This window comes from Trichosurus vulpecula, chromosome 7 (genome assembly GCF_011100635.1).
Source record: "Trichosurus vulpecula isolate mTriVul1 chromosome 7, mTriVul1.pri, whole genome shotgun sequence".
NCBI classification, from domain to species: Eukaryota; Metazoa; Chordata; class Mammalia; order Diprotodontia; family Phalangeridae; genus Trichosurus; species Trichosurus vulpecula.
The window spans coordinates 50725653-50751760 of NC_050579.1; the positions used below are offsets into that span (position 1 = coordinate 50725653).

General features: G+C 38.1%; 1 protein-coding gene across 1 annotated transcript in view; it reads left to right on the forward strand.

Moving 5' to 3' along the window:
- SPAG17 (sperm associated antigen 17) overlaps nt 1–26108 on the forward strand; it is a 263389-nt gene that overhangs the window by 44298 nt on the left and 192983 nt on the right. The window contains exon 3 of the mRNA XM_036767111.1: nt 3911–3982. Within this exon, the coding sequence (XP_036623006.1) occupies nt 3911–3982 (72 nt within the window). The remainder of the gene's footprint in view (nt 1–3910; nt 3983–26108) is intronic.

The window sequence follows — 26108 nt, forward strand, 5'->3', positions numbered from 1 at the left end:
GAATTAGTAAGCACATCCTTTATAGTTAGTTCATATTTATTAAGCCCCATGAGACAGGCATTATGCTAAACATTGGGGAGCCAAAGAAATTTTTAAAATATTATCTCAGTCCTCAAGTGACTCACATTATAATATAAAACAATGCAATAAAATTATCATCTGTAACAACCTTATAAAAACCAAATACTTTAATACTAAAGAACATATGGTTGAGTCAAAAAATAAATTATAGAAATTTTAGATAATTTCATTAAAGAAAACAACAGCAATGAGACAACATACCAGAACTTTTACGATGTAGCCAAAGTAGTCTTTAGGGGAAAATATATCTCTCCAAACACTTTTAGTGATAAAAGAATCCAAAATCAAGTCAATAAATTGTGGCCAAAATGTAATTAGAAAATCAACCCATCAAAAAGCCAGGACCAAAAATAGAAATAAAATTGTTAAAATTCACAGAGGTAAATTTCAGATAATAAGGTAAGGATTCACTATTCAACAAAAACTTATGAGAAATCTTAGAAGTAGTCTGAAAGCAATTAAATTTAGATAATCAGGTAATATAATATACCCCAATAAGTTCCAGATAGATACATGAGCATATCATAAGTAAATTATGTGATAGGAGAAAAAGATAACTTTCACATCTATGGATAGAGGAAAGCTTTTTGATGAAACAACAAATAGAGAGGATCACAAAATATAAAATGGGCAGTTTTGTTTACAGCTAATTAAGAAATTTCCACACTATTCTCCAAAAGATAGTCAAAGGATATGAACAGGCAATTTCCAAAAGAAGAAAGGTAATCTGTCAACAGCCATATCAAAGATGCTTCAAATCAGTAATTATAAGAGAAATGTAAATTAAAACAACCCTGAGATCCTACCTCACACTCACCAAATTTGTAAAAATGATGGGGTGGGGAGAAAATGACAACTATTGGAGAGAAAGGAGGAGGACAGGCACATTGGAACTGAGTAGTATATATACATATATATATATATATATATATATATATATATACATATATATATTCTGGAAAGCATGGTTATTATTCTTCATGGGATTTATTTTTGCTTTAAGACATATGGCCATATTTTATGGACGAAAATACACATAACTTACCACTGCAGTATAACAGACTGCCCCAACCCCTACTGCCTCAAAGCCATTGGGGTTGCCTAGTCTCTCTGCTATTGGCCTTAACCTCTACCAATTGTGTTTTCCCAATTTTAGGCATCCCCTACACACCAGTTCAATTTAACTACTCAACAGTTACATTAGCTTTTACAAAGGAATATTTACTTCAAAGGTATGGTGAGAAAACATATACTAATATCCTTTTCAATTTCTGTGGACCATAATCCCCCTTAACACTACCTCAATCTCTAGAGAAGAAAGGGGATGATGGTGACAGATTAACTCAGTTTGTATATAGCACAGTCCCACCAAGTCCAAAATCCAAAGCCCCCAGGACTGTATCCTAGTACCTTAGCTTCTCAGGGATTTCCTGCTGGGCTACCAGCAACATCCAACCCAGAATCCTGCCTCAAAGGTCACTATGGCTCAAGCTCCCAGGTCCCTGGTGCCTACAATTGAAAGAATATTGTAACAGAGCAAAACCCCAAAAACAATTCTCTGGGTCATGGGACCTAAAAGGAAATAGTGAGGAAGGTTGCCCTGGTCGCTGGCAGAAGGAGAGAGCAAGACTGTCCCAGTCGAGTATTTTTAAAAACACAGCTAGTTCTGGCTATTTCACCAATGGAAAGAGTCTGCTCCAACCCAAATGGCAGGGCAACACAGGATGTCTTCTCTCAAAAGCAGGTCCATGCAGTCTCCCAAACGGGCGCCTTCATGCCTACCATGAGGCATAGGATTTATGGGTGTCAATGGTAGACTGGGCATATGCAAGAAAAGCCTCCTTAGAGTCAGAAAGAAGGTTGTGGTCCAAACAGTTCTATTTACAACAAGATAAAAGGATTGCTATCACTAATAGCAGCTAGACTTCTTATCCCGGGAACTTTTGCTAACACATTCTTTGGCACACTTGAGGCACTCAGAAGGATATCAGAAGCAGTAAATCTTCTTGCTTGAGGTACATTTATGCTCTTTTGCATTTTCAAGTTGCTACATAGGCATAAGAGCCATTAATAATGCAGTTGCAAGACTGGAGACCCATGACTTGGGACAATTGATCCAGGGAGGGGCAGTGCAGATTGTAGGCATTGCAAAAAGCTCAAGGAAAGAGGAAGAAGACCCATAAGTACAAGCATATTTTATCAGTAATTTTTGTTGTAGCAAAGAACTAGAAATAAAGTGGGTGCCCATCCATTGTTGAATGACTGAACAAATTATGCTATTTGAATTTAATTTAGTATAACAACAGAAGCAGTAATAGTAATAACGGCTAACGTTCATGTAGTACTTTGTGTTAGGCACTACATTAATTGCTTTGCAATTATTATCTTACTCGATCCTCACAACAACTCTATGAAGTAGGTACTATTATTTTACAGATGGGGAAATTGAGGCAAACAGAGGCTGATTGACTTGCCCAGGGTCACACATCTAGTAAGTGTCTAAGGCTGGATTTGAGTTCAGGTCTTCCTGACCCAACGCCTCAGCATTCTATCCATTGCCTTCTTTCCCTTTCCCCTTCTTACACTTCAAGGAATGAAGAAAAGCCCAAAATCCCTGGTGAAGAGTGGCATATCTCCTTGAAAATAATAAGATTAACTCCTGAGGGTTTTCATCTAGCATAAGGGTTCCAGCTCCATCGGGCTTCTCTTCCTGTAAAGTCAGGAAGCTTAAAAAAAAAAAAGTTCTAAGACCCTAGGTGATTCTTCGAGATTTCCCAGACAGTTGAATATGATGTCATCAATTATCCACAAATCTATCCTCCTCACATATCACACTCCATTACAAAAATACCAACTCAAGGCACAATTAAAAATTATTTCTATGTAGAAAACCATCATTAAAAATAATAATTTTGTCAGCAAAACCTAAAATAACCAGAAAAAACACTAAACAATGAACTATGTTTCCCAGCACGGAAAGGTAAAAAAAAACTCTAGCCCCTACAAACCTACAAACTCATTAGTCCTACTGGAAGCTTCTCTTCAAAGTTAAATGGCAAATGGGGATGGAGGATAATGAGAAAGAGACAGGCAACTCATGGCTTGTAATCTCTCCCACTTTTTCACACAGTTGAAATTCATCCAGGGTTTAGCTATTTAAAGGCCCCAAGGGTGTGGCTAATTTGCTTGCTCAGTGAATCATTTGTTCCCTTCTGGACTCAGAGAGGTGTTCTCATCTCATAAAGGGATCACAGCATGTGACACCTTGTTAACACATTAAAACCTCATCATTTGTGACTACATTCTGTGACTACAATCTACTAAGCTTGAGAAGGGGGAATCACCTCTCCCATCTCTTACACTAGTGTAGGAATTCTTGATAGCTTTCAATGGCTTAAGTTCTGGACAATTGCTGAGCTTTGTTTATTTGTTTGTTTTTAATTTGTTTGGGTTTTTTTCAGTTTTTTGTTTGTTTCTTTGGTTTTTTGAGCAAGGAGGCTGGGCTTCTCTTCCTCTGGCTCACCAGGAAGACACTTCCATATTCCGCTTAGAAATTTTGATGCCCCACAGTAAATCACTGCCACCCTCCTTTTGCAGTGTCTTCATTTGAGAATTCACACAACCTCTTAGGACAATGCTATGCCATACAAATATCCCAGAATCAGTTCTCTGAATTGCTTGGACCATTGGGAGACAGCAAAAGGCAGAAACGATAAAGCAAAAATCCCTGTGGTTGTAATCAGTTGTTCAGTTTTCTGAATATAACAAGCAGCCCTTTCTTTTGGACCATACTTCCTGCTCATTTTCAATACTTTTGCTTGTCTTACAGATCAATGCACCTCCTCCACCCCCACCTGCAAAAGGAAAGAAACAAGCTGTAACTGCACCTTTGTATTCTGAGGTAGGTGACAATACTTACTGAAAATTTATTTTTAGAAAAATGGAAATTGAGGCAACACTGTCATCGTCATATTCCCCAATTTAGTCATTGACAAGAAAGGGACTTCTTCTCATATTCTGATCTTACAATGCCCCAAGGCATTACAAAAAGACTGAATGAACACCCATTTCCATCTTTGTTTAAAGTAGCCAGATGCTGGCTTGTCCCAACTAGTTTCCAGCTTCCCTATAGGTGATTTGTGTGTGTAAGGGTTGGGGGTGGGGGCAATCTATTCTGTTATTGAGATAATCTCTGTGTGTGTATGTATATATATTTATATAAATACATACACATATATATGATATGTGTAATATATATGTGTATACATATATATGTATGAATGTGTATATATCCTAGCTATCCTTCTCTATCAACCTCTTTTCTTATTAGATATGATTTTCTTTCAGAGTTCGCATAAGGGTTAAAGAAAGGAAAACAAGCAAACAAAATACCTCTGAATATTTAAAATCATTGAAGTATTACTGTTAACTTTTTTAAAAATTGACTATTAATAGTGTCTATAGTTCTTAGGTCACTTCTCTTAAAGAAAATTTCTGAGTAGGAGCATATATTATAAAAGATCGCATAATGACCCCATAGTACTAGTTTCACAAAGATCACAGTGGGAAAATGTGCATATATGATCATAGATATATTTTTAAGGAACCTTGGTGTACAGCTGACCCCACCCTTTCATTTTAAACATAAGGAGACTGAGACCAGGGAGTTTGAGTTCCTTGGCCATGGTCACACCAAGTATTAAGTGTCAGAAATGGGATTGGAACCAAGGTCCCCTGACTCCAAAGCCAGGGCTCTTCCCACCATCCTACATTGCCTTCCATGTATTTTTTTTTCAAGCCCTGGAGAAATATTTTGCTTGCTGATTGCTTTCCCATCAGTTTCCAGGCTATTTGCATGTTTCACCTCCCCCCTTTCATCGGTGTAAGAATTAAAGTGCCACCATCTAGATTCATGGCCCATTCTGTCTCTAGCAGCTGCTTGACATAAAGGTCTGGTTTGGTTGACCCAGCCATGCTCAGTGCACCAGGACTTCCTTTGGCCCTGCCTTGTTAAAGTTTAACTTACAGCCTGTGAGAGGCTATAAAATCCTGTGATTAATTAGAAGATTGCTTAAAAATTTCTCAAGCAGAGTTTTATGTTCCTGCAGACCTAGAGCATAAAGATTTTTGGATTCTTCTAAAAAGAACTTATTTGTATTTTGGCCCGGTGATGACTAATAAACTTTTTTAATGTGTCTCAGGTCTTGGCAGATTTCAAAACAGGGTTCTTTTTTATTTAAGTTCATTTTTAGGGTTTTTTTGTTTTTTAGTTTCAGTCCGTTTGTAGAAATGGTTGAGTACTGTCTTAATGTGACCCTTTGGGTTTATTTACTATTGATCCAACCACAGACACTTAGTATATGTGTGACTGGACAAGATGCTTAACCCTGTTTGCCTCAGTTTCCTCATCTGTAAAATGATCTGGAGAAGAAAATGGCAAACCACTCCAGTATCTTTGCCAAGAAAATCCCAGATGGGGTCACAAAGAATCAGACATGACTGTAATGACTGAATAGCAACAAAACTATTGGTGGATTGTGAATTTTTTAATATTAACTCTCTATGGACATTTCTCATCATGGAAATGAACTTGCTCTAACTTGATGGAGATATATAATACACCTTGGATCTTTTGTTATAAAGACTTAACCAAGTATTTGAACTCTGGCTGGAGTTTTGCATGATACCTGAATTTAAATCATTGGAATTTTCTTTCTCAGCACACACTACAGTAAGCAGTGCCCAGTTCCTATGCTGGGACTCATTAGCCTACTGAGGGCTGCTTTCTACTTCAAAGATGCTCTTTTAAAAGCAGAAATGATAGCATGCATGTTTTGACATGTAATCCCAACAGACTTTTTGACTTGGTTGTGGAATATCACATCATGGCAAACCTAAAGCTACTTTAGAAAAACTCTAGCCTCAAATATGTGCTATGGCTCCCCTCAATTGCATACTCTTCACTCCGGGGAGGTCCATTTCACATCTGGTTCTACCAGGCCCTTCCATTGGAACATTTGGGCAGTGAACCTCCCTGACCCTCTCACATACCCTTCTCTGAACGATTCCAGAAGAATAAAGAATGAGGCAGGAATTGGACCTTTGGTACACGAGATATTCATTAATGTCATGGAACATTCTGTGAGCAAAATCAGTAAAGAACATAAAAGGAAAATCCATATTCACAGGCATAAGCAGTATCCCTCTTGATTATCAGCCCTTCCATAATTTGTTCTGAGATATCACTTCAGAAAACACAGAGTTGGTGGCAATGGCCATGTCCACTTATTTGAGACCAGGGTTCCCTCCAAATATGATTTCCGAGGGAAGCTGCCTCTGTAATCAGAGAGATGCAACATTGGCAAAGAGAGAAGTAAGAGGAGCAACAAGGGACATCTTGTTCCAAGAGAACATTTTTCCAAGTCTTGGCTAGAGTGGAGCATTCTTAAGTATGTGACTTGAGACCAGGGTGAGGATTGTGGTACCTTTACTATTACTGAGCTGCTGTATCCCGAATACACTGAGGCCAGCACTCTTTAGGCCTTCTAAGCATCAAACATTAGAATAACTTGAAGATTAGACCCACAAAATAATGACACAATTTTGCTCAAGGGAAAAAGTATGTATGTATGTATTTCATATATATACATACATATACATTTCATATATACATATACATTTATATATAATATAGTATACTTATATTTACATAAATATACATATATCCATACACACTATATATGTATTTTATATATGTATGTGTGTGTCTGTATGTGTATATATATATATATATATATATGTATATGTGTATATGTGTGTGTTGATATATAGGGAACTATCAAGCACATGGACCAAAGGAGAATTTTTTTAGTTCAATAATGAACATACAAATCTAGGGTAAATGCCAACCTATGAAATACTTGGATTGTTAAGGAGATTCCTAGCTTAGGTACAAGCATGCAAGTCTATCAAAATAATGAAAATAAAATTCTTAGTAGAATCCTAGACAAAAACAGCATGGACTAGTGACTAGAAGGTTGGAATTAAAGTTAGGAAGACTTGAGTCAGCTCTTGCCTTGCCATAAGCCAAGTGACCACGAACCACTCAAACTCTTAATGAATGCATCAGGTAATAATCTAACATATAAATTACATAGATGCCATCTGCAACAGTGGAGGGAATTTTTACATTGAGAGTTCCCTTATATTGATGGATTCACAGGTCTAGACCATAAAAACAGTGATCTTAAATATATGACACATGAATATTCCTTAAAAAAGAAATATTCTCCCAGGCCTCTCCTAGGCCAAAGGGACTTCCCAACTCCTAGAAAATACAGAGGACAAGAAATAAAATGGACAAAAAAGACTGCTTGTTACCCTTCTGTCTACTAGAAGAGTAGCCTTCTGCCCACAGGGAAACGGAGCTGCCATTCTCTCTACTTCTCCATCTTCCAGAAGATAAGAGAACCACAGAAGAGAGCTCTGCTTCCTTTTCCAGGAGAGCAAGGCAAAGATAATAAGCCCATAAGACCTAGGTCTTAAATACCTATTTTGTATTGCTCATCAAGTTGGGTTACATGATCTTAGCCATGTACTTTATTCCTAGTATCCAAAGTTGTTCCTTAGCCGTTTCCCCAATCTTACCTCCTATATTCTAAGGTCTATCATGTCTGAACAATGGAAGAGATATCATTTTTTAAAGAAATCAGTCAGTTTTCGATTGAGGAGATCCTTCACCATTAATAAAAATAAACAATCTAGTCTATCTGACTCTCGAAGTCCACCGTTTTGCCCCAAGGATGCTCTGCCCTATGCATAATAAATAGAAAGTCATTCCCTCAATCTATTGCCCATTGAATATCATGAATTCTAAGCAATGAGATAGCAATTGGTGCCAGTTGTTAACTATGATGTTGCCAAGCATGGCTCAGTGGGTAGTAAGAGCCTTATGACACTAGCACGAAGTAGGTTTGATTCTCACTTTGACTTTCATATATTTCCTTAGCACTGTCTTCCTTATATAGTGAGACCTATTCAGTATTTGGAGTCTGAATTAAATCACTTCTTCAATTTTCTATATGGAGGAAAATTTTAGAGGAAACAAAGAGAGTACTGCCCCATAATTCATGGCATGGTAAATTCCTAGATGGATATTTGATCAAACTAGTTAGACCACCAATTTGTTCTTTTGCTAAACTAATTAATTGTTTGGCTGGTTAGCTGACCCAATTAACTAGAATCTCAGAATTGCAAGAAACTTCAGAAGCCATCTACTCCTACCCAATCAATTATTTGGTTATTATGTAGATTACCTATTTCTGAAAGAAAACAGTCCAAATTAAAATATGAACTCTGCAAAGATAATAGTTTATCTCCAATATTATTTTATAGTAATCTCCCATTTATCTGGGGATCACTTGTACAGCCACCTCAATAGTCCAGAGCACAGTTTAGTAATAAATGAGATCCCAGCAGGCAAAATAAATGAAATAATTGGGTCATTCAGAAAAAGCCACAATCTGAGTCCACAAGGAAAGCCTAAGTCTGTAGCAGGAAAGTAGAAAAAGGTTAATTCTTGGGGATCAAAGTCAATAAATAAAGTTCAGACCTGGTATACAAAAGGGACTTAAGGAAAAGGGTATGTATGGTAAGGGCTCAGACAGATGTTGTAGAGACAAGTTCTAAAACTCATGTACTTTGTTCATAGGAAAATCCCTTAGGTCCTTGCTCAGACTATTCTTGTTTTACACATAATTCCATCAAGCATAATGTCTTGCACATTGTATGCACTTGATAAAGCTTGTTGAATTAAATCAAATATCTTGTTCCCTAGCCTATCACATTTTAGAAGTGGAAAATTTAAAGATCATAAGAAAGGCAGCATGGTGGGGTGGATAGAGAGCTGGTCTTGGAGTCAGAAATATTTGTATTCATTTCCTGCCCTACGTACTGGCTTTGTAACAGTGGACAAATAACTTTACCTCTTAGTTCTCTAAGCCAGTGGCCTCAAACTCAAATAGAAATGAAGGCCACTAATCCCTACATAAGTATCTCTGTGGCAGCATATTGACTTCATTTTAAAATGCAATATTTTCTGTGTTTTATTGTATTTTTATTTATTTTGTTAAATATTTCCCATCTACTTTGTGATGAGTAAAAAATTCTGAGAAATACAATTTCTGAGTAACTTAATCATTTTATTAACAAGGCAATATGTTATTAATAAAAAAGATGGTCATTTGGCCACCTATCTTAGACCAAAGACCCCTCATGAGGATGGGCTCACAGTTTATATGTACTTTGAAGAGTAGGTGTTCCTGAAGGATACCAATCAACTCTGATTAACACAATGGAAGGTGGGCAATGTAAAAATTAGGGTCTTAGGGTACATGACTTGGATCACCCAAATCTTAGTCAAAGAGACATCGATATCCGTATCACCTGTCTTGACAAAAGGGAGAATCAAAATTTCCCCATTCCTGTCTGAGCAAACACCATGAGCAAGAATCCTCCCATTAGCCCAAACTTAAAATTTCCTTTACTGTCTTATTAAATCTTGACCTGAGTAAACCTTTAAAAGAGATTTCCCACACTGGTTGGTTTCTTGGTGAGGAAGAAGAAAAGGGGAAAATGTTGGTCTTAGTACAATCATTAATTATTAAATACAAGAGAGAAATATTTATTTCTCACAAGAGGATCAGGCCACTCTCAGAAGTGTTGTGTGCCCTTGACACTTCTGCTCTAAGCAACTCTATAAGACTCTAAATTACAGAAGAGTTGTCCATCTGTATTTGCAGAAGGTGTCATGGGTTACTTACCATATGGGATACTCACAAAGAAAAGAGTCCAAAATACTTAAAAAGCAAGCAAAGAAATCAAAAAGCGTAATAACATGGAGCTATTTTGTAAGGAGATATATGTCCCTAAACGGAACTCAAAATCCCATGACAGTTATTTACTTGTATTAAAGCACAGTATAGTAACTGATGTTCATTGATGACCCTGCATTACTAAGAAAAAGTCATGTTATAGAATTATAGAATCAAAAAAATATTAAGGCTGGAACAGACCACAGAAATCATCCAAAACCCAATTTACAAATGAGGAGGCTGAGTTCATGAGCAATGAAATGATTTGCCCAAAAGTCATATTCTATATCATACTCTTAAGTAGATAGCAAAATTTGTGTTTCATTTTAGAAAGATTTCCATCCAAAATGGCTAAAATGTTAAATTGTTGTGGGGGTAAGCTTCAGTTAACCAGAAAATGAATACGGGCCACATGTCATTCTCCAAGGATACCTGGAAAAGGAAATATTATTCTATTGGAATAGTATCGTCTACCTGAGACAGGTACTATTGACTTTAGGATAATAACAGTAGTTAATACTATTACTGTAAGACTATAGTTAAAGCTGCAAACTGGGAAATGTTTTTTTCACAGCAAACTGGACAAAAACTGAAATAGTAATTTGGAAGATTACAAGTACTGGGAAAAACTCCAAAAGGACAGGATGATTTTTTTAAATTTTTTAATATGGACATTTTAATGGCAGCTGTCATTCTACTGATGCTCTGGGGAGTTTCACATCCTTCTCCCCAGACAGCCATGATTGTTCCCTCCTCCAAATTTCATAGTTCCTTGTAGTTCTCTGGTTGTACTTCTTTGATGACTCTTACCACATCCCACCTCACCTACCTCTCAGACTTCCTCTCACAGTTGTGAGAGGTCCCTGATACACTTGAAGTTGATGAGCCCCCACCGATGTTTCAATTACTACACCAAATCAGATGGCCACAGATCCAAATCAAAGACACTTACTGAAGCAGAATAAGTCAATAATGTAGAAATAAATCAGATATTCAACTCTCACAACCCCTAATTCCAAAGAACTGCCCTAGATTTTCCTCAACACGTGTCTCCCAGGGAACACCACACTCATTTCTGATTGATCTCTCAGTATCTTCAGCTCAGCAAGAGTAAGAAACAACTACCACAGGCTAATAAAATGCAATCAATCCCAGTGCAAGTTGCCATGTTGGGGGAAGAAGGTGGAGGCTATTTCATGACATATATTTTAAGACATGCATGTCTTACAGTATCCCCTACCCAACCCCTGATTCTGCCACTTGCCCCCAGGGTCTTCCTCTATGCCACCATGGCTATATTGCCTCAAGTTATGGACACACTTATCTATTTGGAAATATCTCCCAGTCTTCTTTTAAATCCTTTATGCTCAGACATGGCCTTCTGAGTGACATAGTTCTGAAGCCTCACCCTCCCCTGTCAGACTTGTTTCCCCCCAATCCAGGGCTTGTGGTAAATGAAGTACCCTTTATAGTCCATCCTCCTTGTGCTTTTATTGCAATTATTTATGTACTTGTCTTTTCTTCTTTACTATATTGAAAGCCCCCTTAGGGCAGGAACTAAGTCTCACTTGCCTTTGCATTCCCAGTTATCACCTAGAATAGTGAACTATAGTTAAGCACTTAAATAATTTCTAAATGATTGAGCTGAATTTTACATTTTAAAGCCTCAATATGTGAATATATGACAAATATAAGTATTTTCAAATATCGACAAATGTCCTTTTCTTCAGTCTTTATAAAGTCTCCCGACATATATTCTGTGTGTGTGTATTTTTCTCTTTGTTTATCACCTGTCAGGAGACCTGAGTTTAAATCCTCCCCACCCCAACTCTTAATGGCAGTTGTGTGATCATAGGGAAGTTATCTAAGGTCTTAGCATCAATTTTCCTACCTACCTGTAAAATGGGAGTACTTATTCTGTCTAAATCAAGGAATTTTTGTAAGGAAAACACTTGACAAAAAATAAGTTCACTATAAATATATCATTATAATCACTTGTATTAATACATTGAAGTTACTCAGTTGGACATGCTATTTCCTCTGCCTAAAGTACTTTCTGCTGCTCCTCCCTCCCAGTCTCTCCTTATAAAAATGCTAACCATCCTTCAAAGTCTAGTTGAAGGCCAAAGCTTCTGATAAGTCTCACCTCATCTCCCCAAGCAAAAAGCATCTCTCCTTCCTCCAAACTCTCAGCACTTTGTACTCCTCTTGTGCATTTATCCAGCATTGTTAGGATTTGTGGGCGCGACTTATCTTCCGCGACTAAGCTGTACCATCCTTGTTGACAGCATGACAATAGTAGAAAGAAAGAGCACAGAATTGGAACCAAAAAGACTAGAGTCTAAATTCTAGTTCTCTTTACTACCTGTTTGGCCTTGAACAAGTCACTTTACCATGGCAGGCCTCAGTTTCCTCGTATGTCAAATAAGAGGTCGAACTAGGTAATCCACATGATTCTCTGCTGCCTTAAGTCTTTATGTGCTCCAAGAGACTAGCATCTCAAATACTTACCAAATTTATTTATTTATATGTATATACATACATATATGTAGAGAGAAAGAGAGAGAGAAAGAGAGAGAGAGAGAGAGAGAGAGAGAGAGAGAGAGATATGGAGGGAGAGAGAGAAGATATACATATTTATATGTATATATATATATATATGTATGTGTGTGTGTGTATAAATGTGTATATGTATATACATATATGTCACTTAGAACCAACTAAAATATCAGCATTCTTTGAAAGAAGTTCATTAACATTGAAAATATGAAGTCACCATATTTGTGTGATATTACATGGACCACACAATGAAACCTCTTAGTGGGTACTTGTGTGATGCACAGCTTTGAGGAACTTGAAAGCTGCTGAGTTAGAAAATTGGAGAAAGCTATAGGAATTCTCATTTGCACTAAGATTTGCTTATCCTGCTCATCTGAAGTTAGAACCAACAATCCATCTTGTTATTTAATGACTCGTAATGTTTCTCCACATTTGAGAAGGGTCCATTCGGGAGGCCTATCTGCAAATGGGCCACAACATGTGTATCAATCTATCAACATTTATTAGGTACTTACTATGTGCCAAGCACTGTACAAGATGTTGGTGATACAAATACAAAGAATAAAATAATGTATGTGTGTGTGTGTGTGTGTGTGTGTGTGTGTGTGTAATGTGTATATGTATACACATACATACATATACGTATATATATATATATATATAAATTTGTGTGTATGTATGTTTACCCATATATGGCACAGAATGATGAAAACTTAAGGTGAGAATGAATCAGAACATCAGGTGTCAAAAATACCTTTACCAAAAACAAACAAAAAACTTTAAATAGCAAAGATCCCCACAGATTTCATAAGACAGGCATATACATAGGCAGTTAGGCGATGCAGTGGATAGAGCACCAGGCCTGGAGTCAGGAAGACTTGAGTTCAAATACAGTCTTAAATTACTTACTAGCTGTGTGACCCTGGGAAAGTAATTTAACACCTTTTGCCTCAGTTTTCTCATCCATAAAATGGAGCTAATATTAGCACCTACCTCCCAGGGTTGTCATGAGGCTCAGAAGAGATAATAATTATAAAGCGCTTTAACAGTGCCTGCCACATAGTAAGAACTATGCAAGCTTTTACTATTATATACATTTCTTTAACAGGAACTAATTTGGACAGTCCTTTGGATTGTGCCACTTAAGTCATTTATGCAGATTATATATTTCTTACTAAATTTTCTCTTTACTCCTAGCAATAAAAGAATGATGTATGGGTACATATATGTATATGTGTATATATGCATGTATGTGTTGATGTGTATCTATGTGCATATATGTGTGTGTACATATGTGTATGTATGTGTGTATATCTATGTCTATATATAAATTTCCTCCACCCCCACTTGACGCAGTTTAGTTTAAATGTCTTAGTGGGAATGCCTCTTCCTCTATTGAAGTTATTTCATAATTGAATGACCAGCTTATAGAAAAGTTATTTCAGATATTCATCCTGAGAGTATTGGGATAAACCCAAGCTAAGTAATATATGTTGAGAATACCGCATCTTCGTTTCTAATTTGCTTTCACTCTCCCATAGATGCTTTTCGGTATTGTTATATTGAATTGCCATCCAGCTGGATTAGCTCCCCACCCAAATATATTATTTGTGTTTTTCTTCTTTTCATATTGCCTAGAAATAAAGCAGGTAGATCATAGCTCACAGAATCTTAGAGCCAGAAGAGAATTTTGAGGTCATCAAGTCCAACCATCTTCTCTTGGAGATGTGGAAATTGAGGTCCAGTGAGATGAAGCAATTTGCCCAATATTACACCGTCGCCTAGGGGCAGAGTTGGCACCGTTACCTTGTTCTCCCTCCTGCCACTCCAGTTTTCTTTCCACTATGTCATATCTGCATGTTTCCAAGTTTTTCTCTTCGTGTGTTATTTGCAACAATTCACAATATAGAAGACATTTCATTAATGTGTTGCCTCCCTTGACCAGATTGCTAGTATTTCCTTCCTCAGACAATGCCTCTAATTCAACTGTTCCCAAACCATTGGTCTTCCACATAGCATCCACAGGGATACACTAAGAAATTGCCCATGCTAGTGATAGCTTTACCTCTGACACAGTCAATATGAAATGATGTACATATCAAAACCATTTATTATGTGCAATGATGTTTCACATGAAAATTGTCTTAATTTCCTTTATTTTAACCCAGAATTTCTCCAGCTTCCCTTTATCTCAGACAGGGCCCCCTGGACTAAGATTTATGGATTCTGTCAATACATTTCAATTCCCAGAGCATTCCCAAATTAGTTTGGGAAATTCTGTTCCCATTGACAGTCTTTGCAATAGAAATAGAAGCCCTTACTTACTTTGGGGGTATCCCTTGTCAAAATGAAAAATGGTCAAATATGCGTGTTTTAGCAATAGGAATAAATAATTTGTAAAAATATTTAAGCAGTTTGGAGTTATTAAAATGGCAAATCCATGGGGGCCAGCCCATGTAGTATGTCATGGAAGAGGCTAAGGAAAATGGAGACAGGAAGCTTTCTCTTGCATTTCCAATTCTGCATTTTAAAACAAAAAAAAATCCTTGGAAGAACTGGAAAAAAGCCAACATAATGTCATTATTTCAGAGAGAGCTTAGGGACACACCAGGAAATTACAGGCCAGTTAGTTTAACTTCACTTATAAGGAAAGTATTAAAAACTGCTGTAAGAGATCAAGAGAAAGGATGCTTAGAAAAAGAAAAGAAAAGAAAAGCTTGAGTCAGGCGAGCCCAGCTAACATGATTTTCTGGAAGGGAAGGTCATGTTTTAGGAACTTGTTGAAATTCTTTGAAGATATTACTGCCAGTGCAGACCTGAAAGAGTAAAGTGAATAATGGCATATGCATATCTTTTTCCATTCCACATCAATTGTGAAAGAAATGCCTAGAGACCAGCAGAGGTCCGCACCAGGACTCTTAGCAACCACAGTTAAAACTTCTTTCAAAATAGTAACCCCCAAAAGTGGGATCCATTGGAATGATTTTAATCTGGAACCAATTAATACAACTTGATACATATAAATATAAAAATCACAAGTTGTGGAAAAGCCAGTAATATCAAACCCACTCCAGCCTTCTTTAAGAACGATTAGGGACTCGTATGGAAAAATCTTGCTTCAAAGAGAATTTCTAGTTGTAGACTATAGACAGGGATGAATCATTGCCCAGAGATGAAAAAGGGAGAAAAGCATTATAAATAGAAATTGTGCAGAAAACACTTTGTAGAGGTAAGAAAGGAAGAATTCCTAAAAATCAAAACAAACAAAAATATGAACTTAGGTCAGAAGTGGGCACTTCAGATGACAATAGATTGTTCCAAACCAATGAAACTCAACACCAGTAGTCCAGACTGTTCTGCAGGGTCAGGAAGAGGCCCATGGTCTGATTATGAGAACAGGGCCAGGACATGGTGACAAGAAGGACATGGATATGTGTATAAGTATATGAGTCCAAAGACAACAAGAGAATTAATAGTCAGATATGAAAATGGATTTGTGATCTCATAGATTTTGAAATGTTCAGCATCAATGTAGATCATCACCCTTTCATGCCTGCCTATCTTTTGTAATTCTAGTATATGTCTTTTCATAAGTTCACCAGCAGGGGTTCACCTAGTGTCTTAGAGGCCTTCCTCATTTTCTCCAGTCTACCTGTCATCCCATGACCTTCCTACATGACCTACCAGCCCATCACATTTTTAATCCTATTTTTCCCATCTTTTCTTATTGTCTAGATATTGCAGCCTGTGCTTGCTCCCTCTCTCTTTCTCTCTGTCTTTCACTGTCTCTGTCTCTATCTCGTCTCCATCTCTGTTTCTTTGTCTCTGTCTCTCTGTCTCGCTCTGTCTCTCTCTCTGTCTCTCTCTCTGTCTCCCTGTCTCGCTCTGTCTCTCTCTCTGTCTCTCTCTCTGTCTCTCTCTCTCTCTCTCTCTCTCTCTCTCTCTCTCTCTCTCACACACACACACACACACACACACACACACACACACACACTCTCTCTCTCTCTCTCTCTCTCTCTCTCTCTCTCTCTCTCTCTCTCTCCAGAGCACTGTGTTAGGCTTGATGGAGTTAAAAAGTTTACATAAAACCTGATCCCTACATTCAATGGACTTACAGTTGAGTAAGAAGACAAAACATGAACACAGATAATTTTAATGCACAGTAATACACGGCAAATGCTTTTTGAATTGAATGTTAGGAATGTTAGAAAACTGCAAAAAATAAAGTACTACGTGCTACCTAAAGAAGAAAAGTTTGTTACCAAAAGGGAAGCTGTGGGAAGTTTCTGTCAACTTGAACATTAAAGGATGAGAGGAAATTCAAAAGGTGAAAGAGGAAGGAGGAAATTATGTGCACAAGGAACAGTGTAGAAGCAAAGATGTGAAAGCAGGAAGGCAGGGGTGTGTTGAGGGAATAGATCGTGTCTAGTTGGTCTATACTACTAACAGGTATCTTTTTCCCTCAATGGAATATAAGCTCCTTGAAGACAGGAACTGTTTTGCTTGTCTTGGCATTCCTAGCACCCACCCAATGCCAGACACATAGTAGGCATTTTAATAAGTGCTTGCTAATTGATTTGATTATATAAAATGGGCTCCTAATAAGTATTTGTTCAATGAACAGTGCAAATGATCGCGTGTGGGGGATAAGGAGAGTTGCCTCCAAGGTTATGAACCAAAGTAAATGAGAGGATGGAGGTGACCTCCACAGAAATTGGGAAGTCTGAAGGAAATGAAGGAGGGTAATGAGTTTACCTTTGGGGTATATTTATTTAAATGAGGCATATAGGTGAAAATATTCACCTGGCACTTAGTTGGTGATGCGAGCCTAGAGTTCAAGAGAGATATTTGAGTTGGAGATAAGTTTGAGAAGAGGATAATTGAAGCCAAGGAAATGGATCTCATATCTTATTAATCCTCACATCAGTCCTGTATATATGTTTTCTAAAAGAAAATCTAAGTTTGTGAGTTTCCTATGCATTCACATTCATCTTTTTAGACAGTTTTCCTATTTTTCCTTAATGGGGTCATTTGTCTATGTCTTCATAACTTAATTCTTGGGAAATTTCTATCCCTCTTGAGCTAATGCTGCTGTATAATTTTAAACCTTGGTATGATACTCATCTTCTAACCACTTCAAAATAGCTTCTTCCCAGAACTAGGGTACATGTCAATTTGCCAAACTTTCCTCTCCTTTCTCTATCATGGATTCTTATGGAGCTGTCTTTTCCTTCCAAGTTCCCAACATTTCTACTTCAGCAAGCATTTTTCCTTATTGGTAAGGATGTGGCACAGAATAGCATTTTCCTTATCTCTTCCTCTACTTTTTGAAGAATGAAATTCTCATTAAGACAAATTATAGTTTTCTTGCCCCCAGCAATGCGTTATTATCTATCCCTTCCAACTTAACATATATCCTTGTCACCAGCAAAGGTGCCTTCATCCAAGTTGTCCATAACACCACCAACAACAAAGTCTGCAAAAAGCCAAGGGCAGATCCCTGGGACTTTCTACTAGAGACCCACCTCCAAGCTGAGACAAATACGTTTTGAATTATTCTCTCTGTCCAGTCATTCAGCCTGTCCTCTCTCCACCTAAATGTGTTCTCCTATAGCTCATATCTCTCTATTTTGTCTACAAGGATAACATGACACACATTCAGATGCCTTACTAAAATGCAGGTATGCTACATGTTCATTAAATAGGATTTGGGACTAACCAGGATCTTAGAGAGCATTTAATTATTTTACTACAACCCCCTAATTTCATAGATGGGGAAACTGAGACTCAGAAAAGTATAATATCCTAGCTAAGATTTCACCCCAAGCCCTTGGACTCCAAATCCAGGGCCCTTTCCATTATACTATATTGTCTGGTAATATTAGGCCACTTAGAATCAACCTAATGCTGGGGTGAACATCACACAGAAATAAATTAGGCTCTGCTGTCAATTATAAGGATAGAGGACTAGGAAACAAGCAGTGATAAATGTTAGTCCTTAGTATGCCATTGAGATTGTATGTGTTCTACATCTGGATTTACTAAAAACTATACAGTATGGTACTTAAAATCCAAATTAAGAATAGTGTCCCCCCCCAAAAAAAGAGTATTGCCTTTCAAGTGCTGGTCATTAGATCATATAGTTTTGAAATTTTGTCTTGTTTGCAGAGTATTATAAGTCAATCTCTTTTATCCCTCAAATCTCTCAATAGTTTTGCAATATATGCCATTATTTCTCCCACTATTCAATTTTTTGGGAAAAAATCCACAGTATATTCAGCCATTCTTTTTTATTGATTGGCCTATGCACATGTTTGAATAGGCAAATCCATTCCCATTTGACTTTTTTTTGCAGGGGGGGAGGCCGGGCAATTGGGGTTAAGTGACTTGCCCAAGGTCACACAGCTAGTAAATTGTGTCAAGTGTCTGAGGTCGGATTTGAACTCAGGTCCTCCTGACTCCAGGGCCGGTGCTCTACTCACTGCGCTACCTAGCTGCCCCTCCCCTTGACTTTTTAAAAGAGGATTTGAAAACATTAAATTGCACCATTTTAAAATGTTTTCAGTAGGTAGGCATGACCTAAACTACCAAAAAATGAAATTACCAAGCCATTCAGTGTGGCCTGGGATTTTATTTCATAGTTTCTGACAACTTCTTGGTGTATTGAACCCCCCTTTGAGTTACATAGTCCCCGTTGTCCATAGCAGTGAGCCTTCGTGTTTGTAGTGATAGATTTCAGTAGTATCAGATGCCTAGGAAAGACAGAGCGTAGAGTTAGAGCTCGAGAGAACTTTAGAGGCCCTCACGTCATTCGGGAATGTTCAGGAGGAAAATATGTCTCAAAAAGGCTAAGCAATTTGCCCAAGGTCACATAGCAGACTCGAGCAGACTCAGGTTTTGATCTCAGATGACTGGTCTCCACATGTAGTACTCCACACTAGATGTCCACCATACCACACAGTCATGGGCACAAGTTTTTCACTAAATGAAATTTGATGAACGAAGAGTGAAACAGCATTTAATTCCCTGGAAGCATCTGTCTTAACTCCAAGGAAATAAAAAAGGCAAGACAATACTGAAAGGATATTTGGATTGGACCATTGCATTATTCTCTGCTGCCATGAGAGAAACCAGACATATATTTCTACCTTCTTATGCACGTGTACTGTACCTAGAGTCAGGAGCACTCTGGGCACGTTAACTAATCTTTCTGGGCCTGTTTCCTAATCAATCAAATGAAGGACTTTGACTCAATGATATTTGATGTCCTTTCCAGCTCCAAATCTATGATCCTAGGAACATCTCATCCCTAAGTATACCTTTTGCTGTCATTGTTTCTTAGTGGTTTACAGTCATTTCCAACTCTCTGTGACTCCATTTCTGGGGTTTTCTTGCCAAAGACACTGGAGCGGTTTGCCATTTCCTTCTCCAGCTCATTTTACAGATGAGGAAACAGAGGCAAACAGGGTTAAGTGACTTGCCCAGGGTCACACAGCTAGTAAGTGTCTGAAGCCAGATTTGAACTCAGGAAGATGAGTCTCCCTGACTCCAGCCTGGCATTCCATCAACTGTCCCACCTCGCTACCCTAACATTGAAGACGATAGCCAGTAATTGCAATGAGCTAGGTGCTTGGTCATGTGGATTATATGACACTTAGCATTTCCAGTAACACAAGTTACACTTGAACTAAGGTAAAAAGGGTTGATTCATTCAGCAATGGGTCCCTTGCTCTTTGAAGTTTATAGATGCTGCAGTAACCACTTATCTTTTTGTGTTTCTGTAAAACTTTTTTTTAATGTATTCACCCTCTTTCCTCTCAGCCATCGACCTGGGGGGTCATAGAGGCAGGACTTAAAAACATTTAGTAGATTGTAATTTGACTATTCTACCCTTATTCTTATGTTTACTTATTGTTAGAGTTTACATTGGTTCCAACCTGGTCTAAAAGCTCCATGTTTAGGTCCTGGCTACCATAGAATCTGTTCAGTGTTTCCCACTTCTTACCCATGCTTCTTCTGAGAACAACAGTAGCTACAAAGCAGGCTTCTTAGAAGTGGAAATCATAAACATAGACCTCTCTCTCTCTCTAAAACTGCATTAATTGAATAGATCTGTTCTATTTTGGGTTTGTGTTTATTGGGCTCACAATTTTCATGATTACTAATGGCTCAGTGCATGGAGCAATAGTCCTGGAGTCAGCAAGACCTGAGTTCACACCCAGCCTCAGATGATAATTAGTTGTATGACCCTGGGCAAGTCGCTTAATCCACTGGAGAAGGAAATGGCAAACCATCCAGTATCTTTGCCAAGAAAGTCTCATGGGTAGTATGGTCCACTGGGTCACAAAGAGACAGATCAACTGACCAATAACAACAAAAGACATTAATAAAACATTTTTGATTTTATAGGCTGACAAAACTGAATAAAAATTCCTATCCATCATAGTCAGTAGATCAAAATTAATAAGGTTGGTATCAAATTTGTTAACCTTCATCAATATTTTATTTGGAAAGGATAAACTATTTCTAAATCCATCATAAACTGCCCATATATTTTTTGTTCTTTTGTTTTCTTCTCTAAATTAGAGAGGATTTAATTACTTATCTATGCATTAGATTTCCTATCCCTTAGAATGTCAAAAGGGCAAAGTCTGTTGATATAACAACAGATGCTAGCTCACCACTCCTGACCTGCTTAGTTTGTAGCTATTCCCAGGGGTAGATGGGAAAAAAATTTGAGAGAGCAGGGGAAAAGTAGTGGAGTGAGGAGTTTTAGGGGGATGGGGACTGGGAGAAGAGTGGTAGCCAAGTCTTACCTTAGGTAGGGAAATGGATAGGGATCCCTTGAAATGTGTTCATGTGAATAGGGAGGGAGAAATGTGTCCCTCATGGGTTTCATTCAGGTGAAATGGGCGACACAGGAGATACTCTCTGCCTTCTTTTAGCATGAGTTGTATTTCCCAGGAGCATCCCGGGAGATGGAGCTCATGAGGCCTGGGAGCATCTAATGTTCATAGTGAATAAAGGAACATAGGTGCAGAGGTAAGATTTATTTGCCTTAGAGGGTGGCAAAATGGTTAATGTAAAAGCTCAGAGTTGGACCAGGCTCTGTGACTTGGAAAACAATGATTTCCATAACCCAACACTGCCACCTTTGAGAATTAGTATTTTGGGAATTGAGGTTCATGAGAAATCCCCCCTCCCCTCCAAAAAAAACTAAATGAGAGAGGGGAAGAAAGACAGAGACAGAGAGAGGAAAAGAGGGGAGATGGAAGACAGAGAGATCCGCTATTGTGCTAGTTCATGAACGGGAATGGGCAGGGAGCAAAGCTGTTTGTCTTTCAGAAACTGTCCCTTTTTTAAGACATATAGGAAAAAAATAATCAATTATATATAAGTATGTAGCCCATGGAGGTGACACAAGATCTCAGAATAGGGTAAAAGAAGAAAGAAATAATTTGCAAAGAGATAAAGTAAATTAACACTTTTCAGAAAAGAGAACCACAAAGGAGAGATGATGGGGAGGGGCAGGGAAGACAGTCCCATCTGTATCTAGGCTGGAAGAGAATATCTTTTTTTTTTAAATTATTTCATTATTTATTTAATATTTTAGTTTTCAACATTGATTTCCACAAGATTTTGAGTTACAAATTTTCTCCCCATTTCTACCCTCCCTCCCACTCCAAGACGGCATATATTCTGATTACCCTGTTCCCCAGTCAGCCCTCCCTTCTGTCACCCCACTCCCTCCCCCATCCCCTTTCCCCTTACTTTCTTGTAGGGCAGGATAGATTTCTATGCCCCATTCCCTATATATCTTATTTCTCAGTTGCATGCAAAAACAACTTTTTCTTTTGAGCATCTGCTTTTAAAACTTTTAGTTCCAAATTCTCTCCCCTCTTCCCTCCCCACCCACCCTCCCTAAGAAGGCAAGCAATTCAACATAGGCCATACATGTATCATTATGTAAAAGCCTTCCACAATATTGCCTTTATTGAATTTTCTCCCTTGACCTTGTCCATTTTCAAAAGTGTTTGCTTTTGATTACCTTCTCCTCCATCTGCCCGCCCTTCTATCATCCCTCCTTTTTATCCCCTTCCCCCTACTTTTCTGTGGGGTAAGATACCCAATTGAGTGTGTATGTTATTCCCTCCTCAAGGAAAATCCTATGAGAGCAAGATTCATTCATTTCCCCTCACCTGCCCCCTCTTCCTTTCCAATAGAATTGCTTTTTCTTGCCACTTTTATGCAAGATAATTGACCCCATTCTATCTCTCCCTTTCTCCCTCTCTCAATATATTCTTCTCTCATCCCTTAATTTTATTTTATTTTTTTATTATTTTTTTAGATATCATCCCTTCATATTCAACTCACCCTGTGCCCTCTGTCTATATGTATGTGTGTATATATATATGTGTGTGTGTGTATATATATGTATATATATGTATATATACATATACATATATATATATATATATATATATATATATATATATTCCCTTCAACTACCCTAATACTGAGAAAGGTCTCATGAATTACACACATCATCTTTCCATGTAGGAATGTAAACAAAATAGTTCAACTATAGTGAGGCCCTTATGATTTCTCTTTCTTGTTTGCCTTTTCATGCTTCTGGAAGAGAATATCTTAAAAAGAGAAAAATAAATGGAGAAGGATGATTTGAGAAATGGAGGTGGATGAGGGAAGGATACCCTGTTAGACACCAGAAACTAGATGTGTTGTAGATGTCTTAAACTCAGCATGTCAAAAATTGAACTCATTATCTTTAACCAGAAACCCTCCCTTCTTCCTAACTTCCCTCTTACTGTGGAGGGTGCCACCATCCTCCCAGTCACCCATAAGTAGAGCCTGGAGGCTCACAACCTATGGGTCAGCCTCTACTCCTGATTTGCACCCCCTCCATGCTCCACTCCACATACATTCTGCCAAGGCCTGCAGATTTGATCTTTGTAACAATTCTCATTTCACCTCTTCTGCTCCTCTGACACTGCCACCACCCTGATACAGGCCCTCATCACCTCCTCCCTGGACTATTGGAATAGCCAGCTGGTGGGTCTGCTTGCCATAAATCTCTCCCCACTCTAATCCATTCTCTACTCAGCTGTCAAGATAATCTTCCCAATGAGCAGGTCTGCCCATATCACCTCCCTATTCTGTAAACTTTAGCAGTTTCCTTTCACCTCCAGGAATCAAATATAAAATCCCCCTTTTAATGTCGAAAGCTCTTCATCATTCACCCTGTCCCCTGTTTCAAATCTTCTTCTACCTTATACCCCACTGTGTGCTCTTACAATTCAGTGACCCTGGTGTTTTCTGGTTTAAATCCTTAGTGATGTCAATAAAACTTATTTATGTTTGTGTGTGTATGTGTATGTGTGCATGTGTGTGTGTGTGTGTGTGTGGAGCATTTTGAAAGGCACCAGGCAAATTTTTGACCCCTAGTCACATGTGTTAGGATATCTGTGTCTCCACAAAGTGCTACTCTGATACCTCATTATAGTATGAAGATGATCCTGGGTTCTTGAAGATAAAACCAAAGGAGTGTGGGCTAAGGCAGAATCTGTCATGCTGAAAAGGCTTCAGATATGATCTCTGTGGAGAGACATATCACCAATATGCTGGACACTTGGCATGATTTTTTTTTGGCCATGACAACCCATGAGACAAAAAAAAAAACATCTTTCAGCCCTATTCGGCCCCCTTCAGCCTCTGAAATCATGGTAGGAGAGTGATAAGAAAGAGGTGAAGGGATGCTAAGACACCCCATTTTTAGACCTTCAGTACACTTTAATTTGACTGTTTGTAGTCAAACACTGAGCTGAATCTAGTAAGATGAAATCCAATAGGGATAAATGTAAAATCTTCTGTATACAAAAATTTGTACACAAAAAAAATGCATGTCATAAGGACAAAATGACAGAAATATGGTTGGCCAACAACTGTTGGACAGCATAGGAGAAATTCATGCAATCTGATGATCACTCACCTGAGGATCTCATAGGAGTGGTTCTTCCTTGGGTACGGGTTCTATTAGATGGCATCTGGGTCCCTTCTAACTTTGATATGCTAACTACATTTTGTCAAATTTAGTTTCCTAGGTATTTTTCCCATTGTGCTTTTTCCATTTACAAAATGCTTTTCTCACCTACCTGCATGGTGGGGAGTGCAATCACCATTCCCCCCTCCACCCCCTTTCCAATTCTGGAACCATCATCAAATCAACTTTGTCTTTGCTCTTGGAAAGGGTGTATCAATCTGCTCCCATATGACTCCGTTCACCATCTCTGTAACTTCCCAAACCAAAATGGCCCTCCCTGACAGTCTGCTCTGTGTGTTGTCTCCCCTATTAGGATGTAAATTCTTTGAGGATAAGGGCTGTCTTCATTGTTGCTGTTGGTTTTTAACCCCAGGCACTTAGCACATTGTTTGGCACCTAGCAAGAGTTTGATAAATGCTTTTTCATTCATTTATTCATTCTTCCCATTATACAGATGAAGAAATTGGGGCTCAGAAAAACTAAGCCATCTATTCAAGGTTATACAACTAGAAAAAGGCAAAGCTGTGACACACATTGACCTGACATTTCCATGAGATATTCTTTTCACCAGACCATGCTATTATTTGCTACCAAAGGAGATCTGATTTTTCAACTTCCTCAAAGAGCAATTGCAGCAAAAGGTTTCTAGCATGTACTCTTGTGCTTTTTTCTGACATATTCAGGTTAGACGTCCAAAACGCACATCTCCCTCGGGAAATTTATCATATTTCAAATTACACATGTCTGTTATAACATGAATCTTTGTTTTACCTACCATGTATTTATTATTGCTGCTCCTGAAACTTCCTCAAACCCCCAAAGAGGTCTTAATCCCTGTCAAATATTATTATGTTCCTGACTTTTATGCAGTCTTGAAAAGGCTTGTTTATTTAGTTTCAGTGACTCCTTGTTACTGCCAAATATTATTTCATTTCAGCACAGATGTTGAGGAGGCCAGTGACTGGAATTACTTTACAATTCTGACATTGTCAGGAGATGGATCCCAGTTTAATTAGGGACAGCTGCAAATGAGTAGGGAGTCACCTGCTGTAGCTATTTATCATCATTATAAGCTCACAGAGCAAGGGATCTGGGCACTTTCTAAACCTTCACTTGGTTGGAGTGTGTGTGCAAGATGGAGCTTATGATTTTAATGCCTTTTATGCCTATACAGAGCCCACTCAGATAAAAATGGGGTTGTCTCTGCAGCACTATTTTCTTGTCATGATATACGAAGTGTGAAAATGTTTCTACTACCCCTACCCTTTTTCCTTTTGTGCTGAAATCATGAGATGTTAGAGGTAGAAGGAAGTCTAGAGGTCATCCAGTCCAATCCTTACCTAAAGCACAGTTGTTCATTACAGCATCACTGAGAAGTGACCCTCTTCTTGAACACTTCAGAGGACAGGGAACTTATTACTTTATGAAGCAGTCCATTCTACATTTGGATATTTCTCATCATTCGAAAGTTCTTTACTGGAAGAAGACAAAATCTGCCTTCATGTACCTTCCACCCATTCATCTCTGTTCTTTTCTTT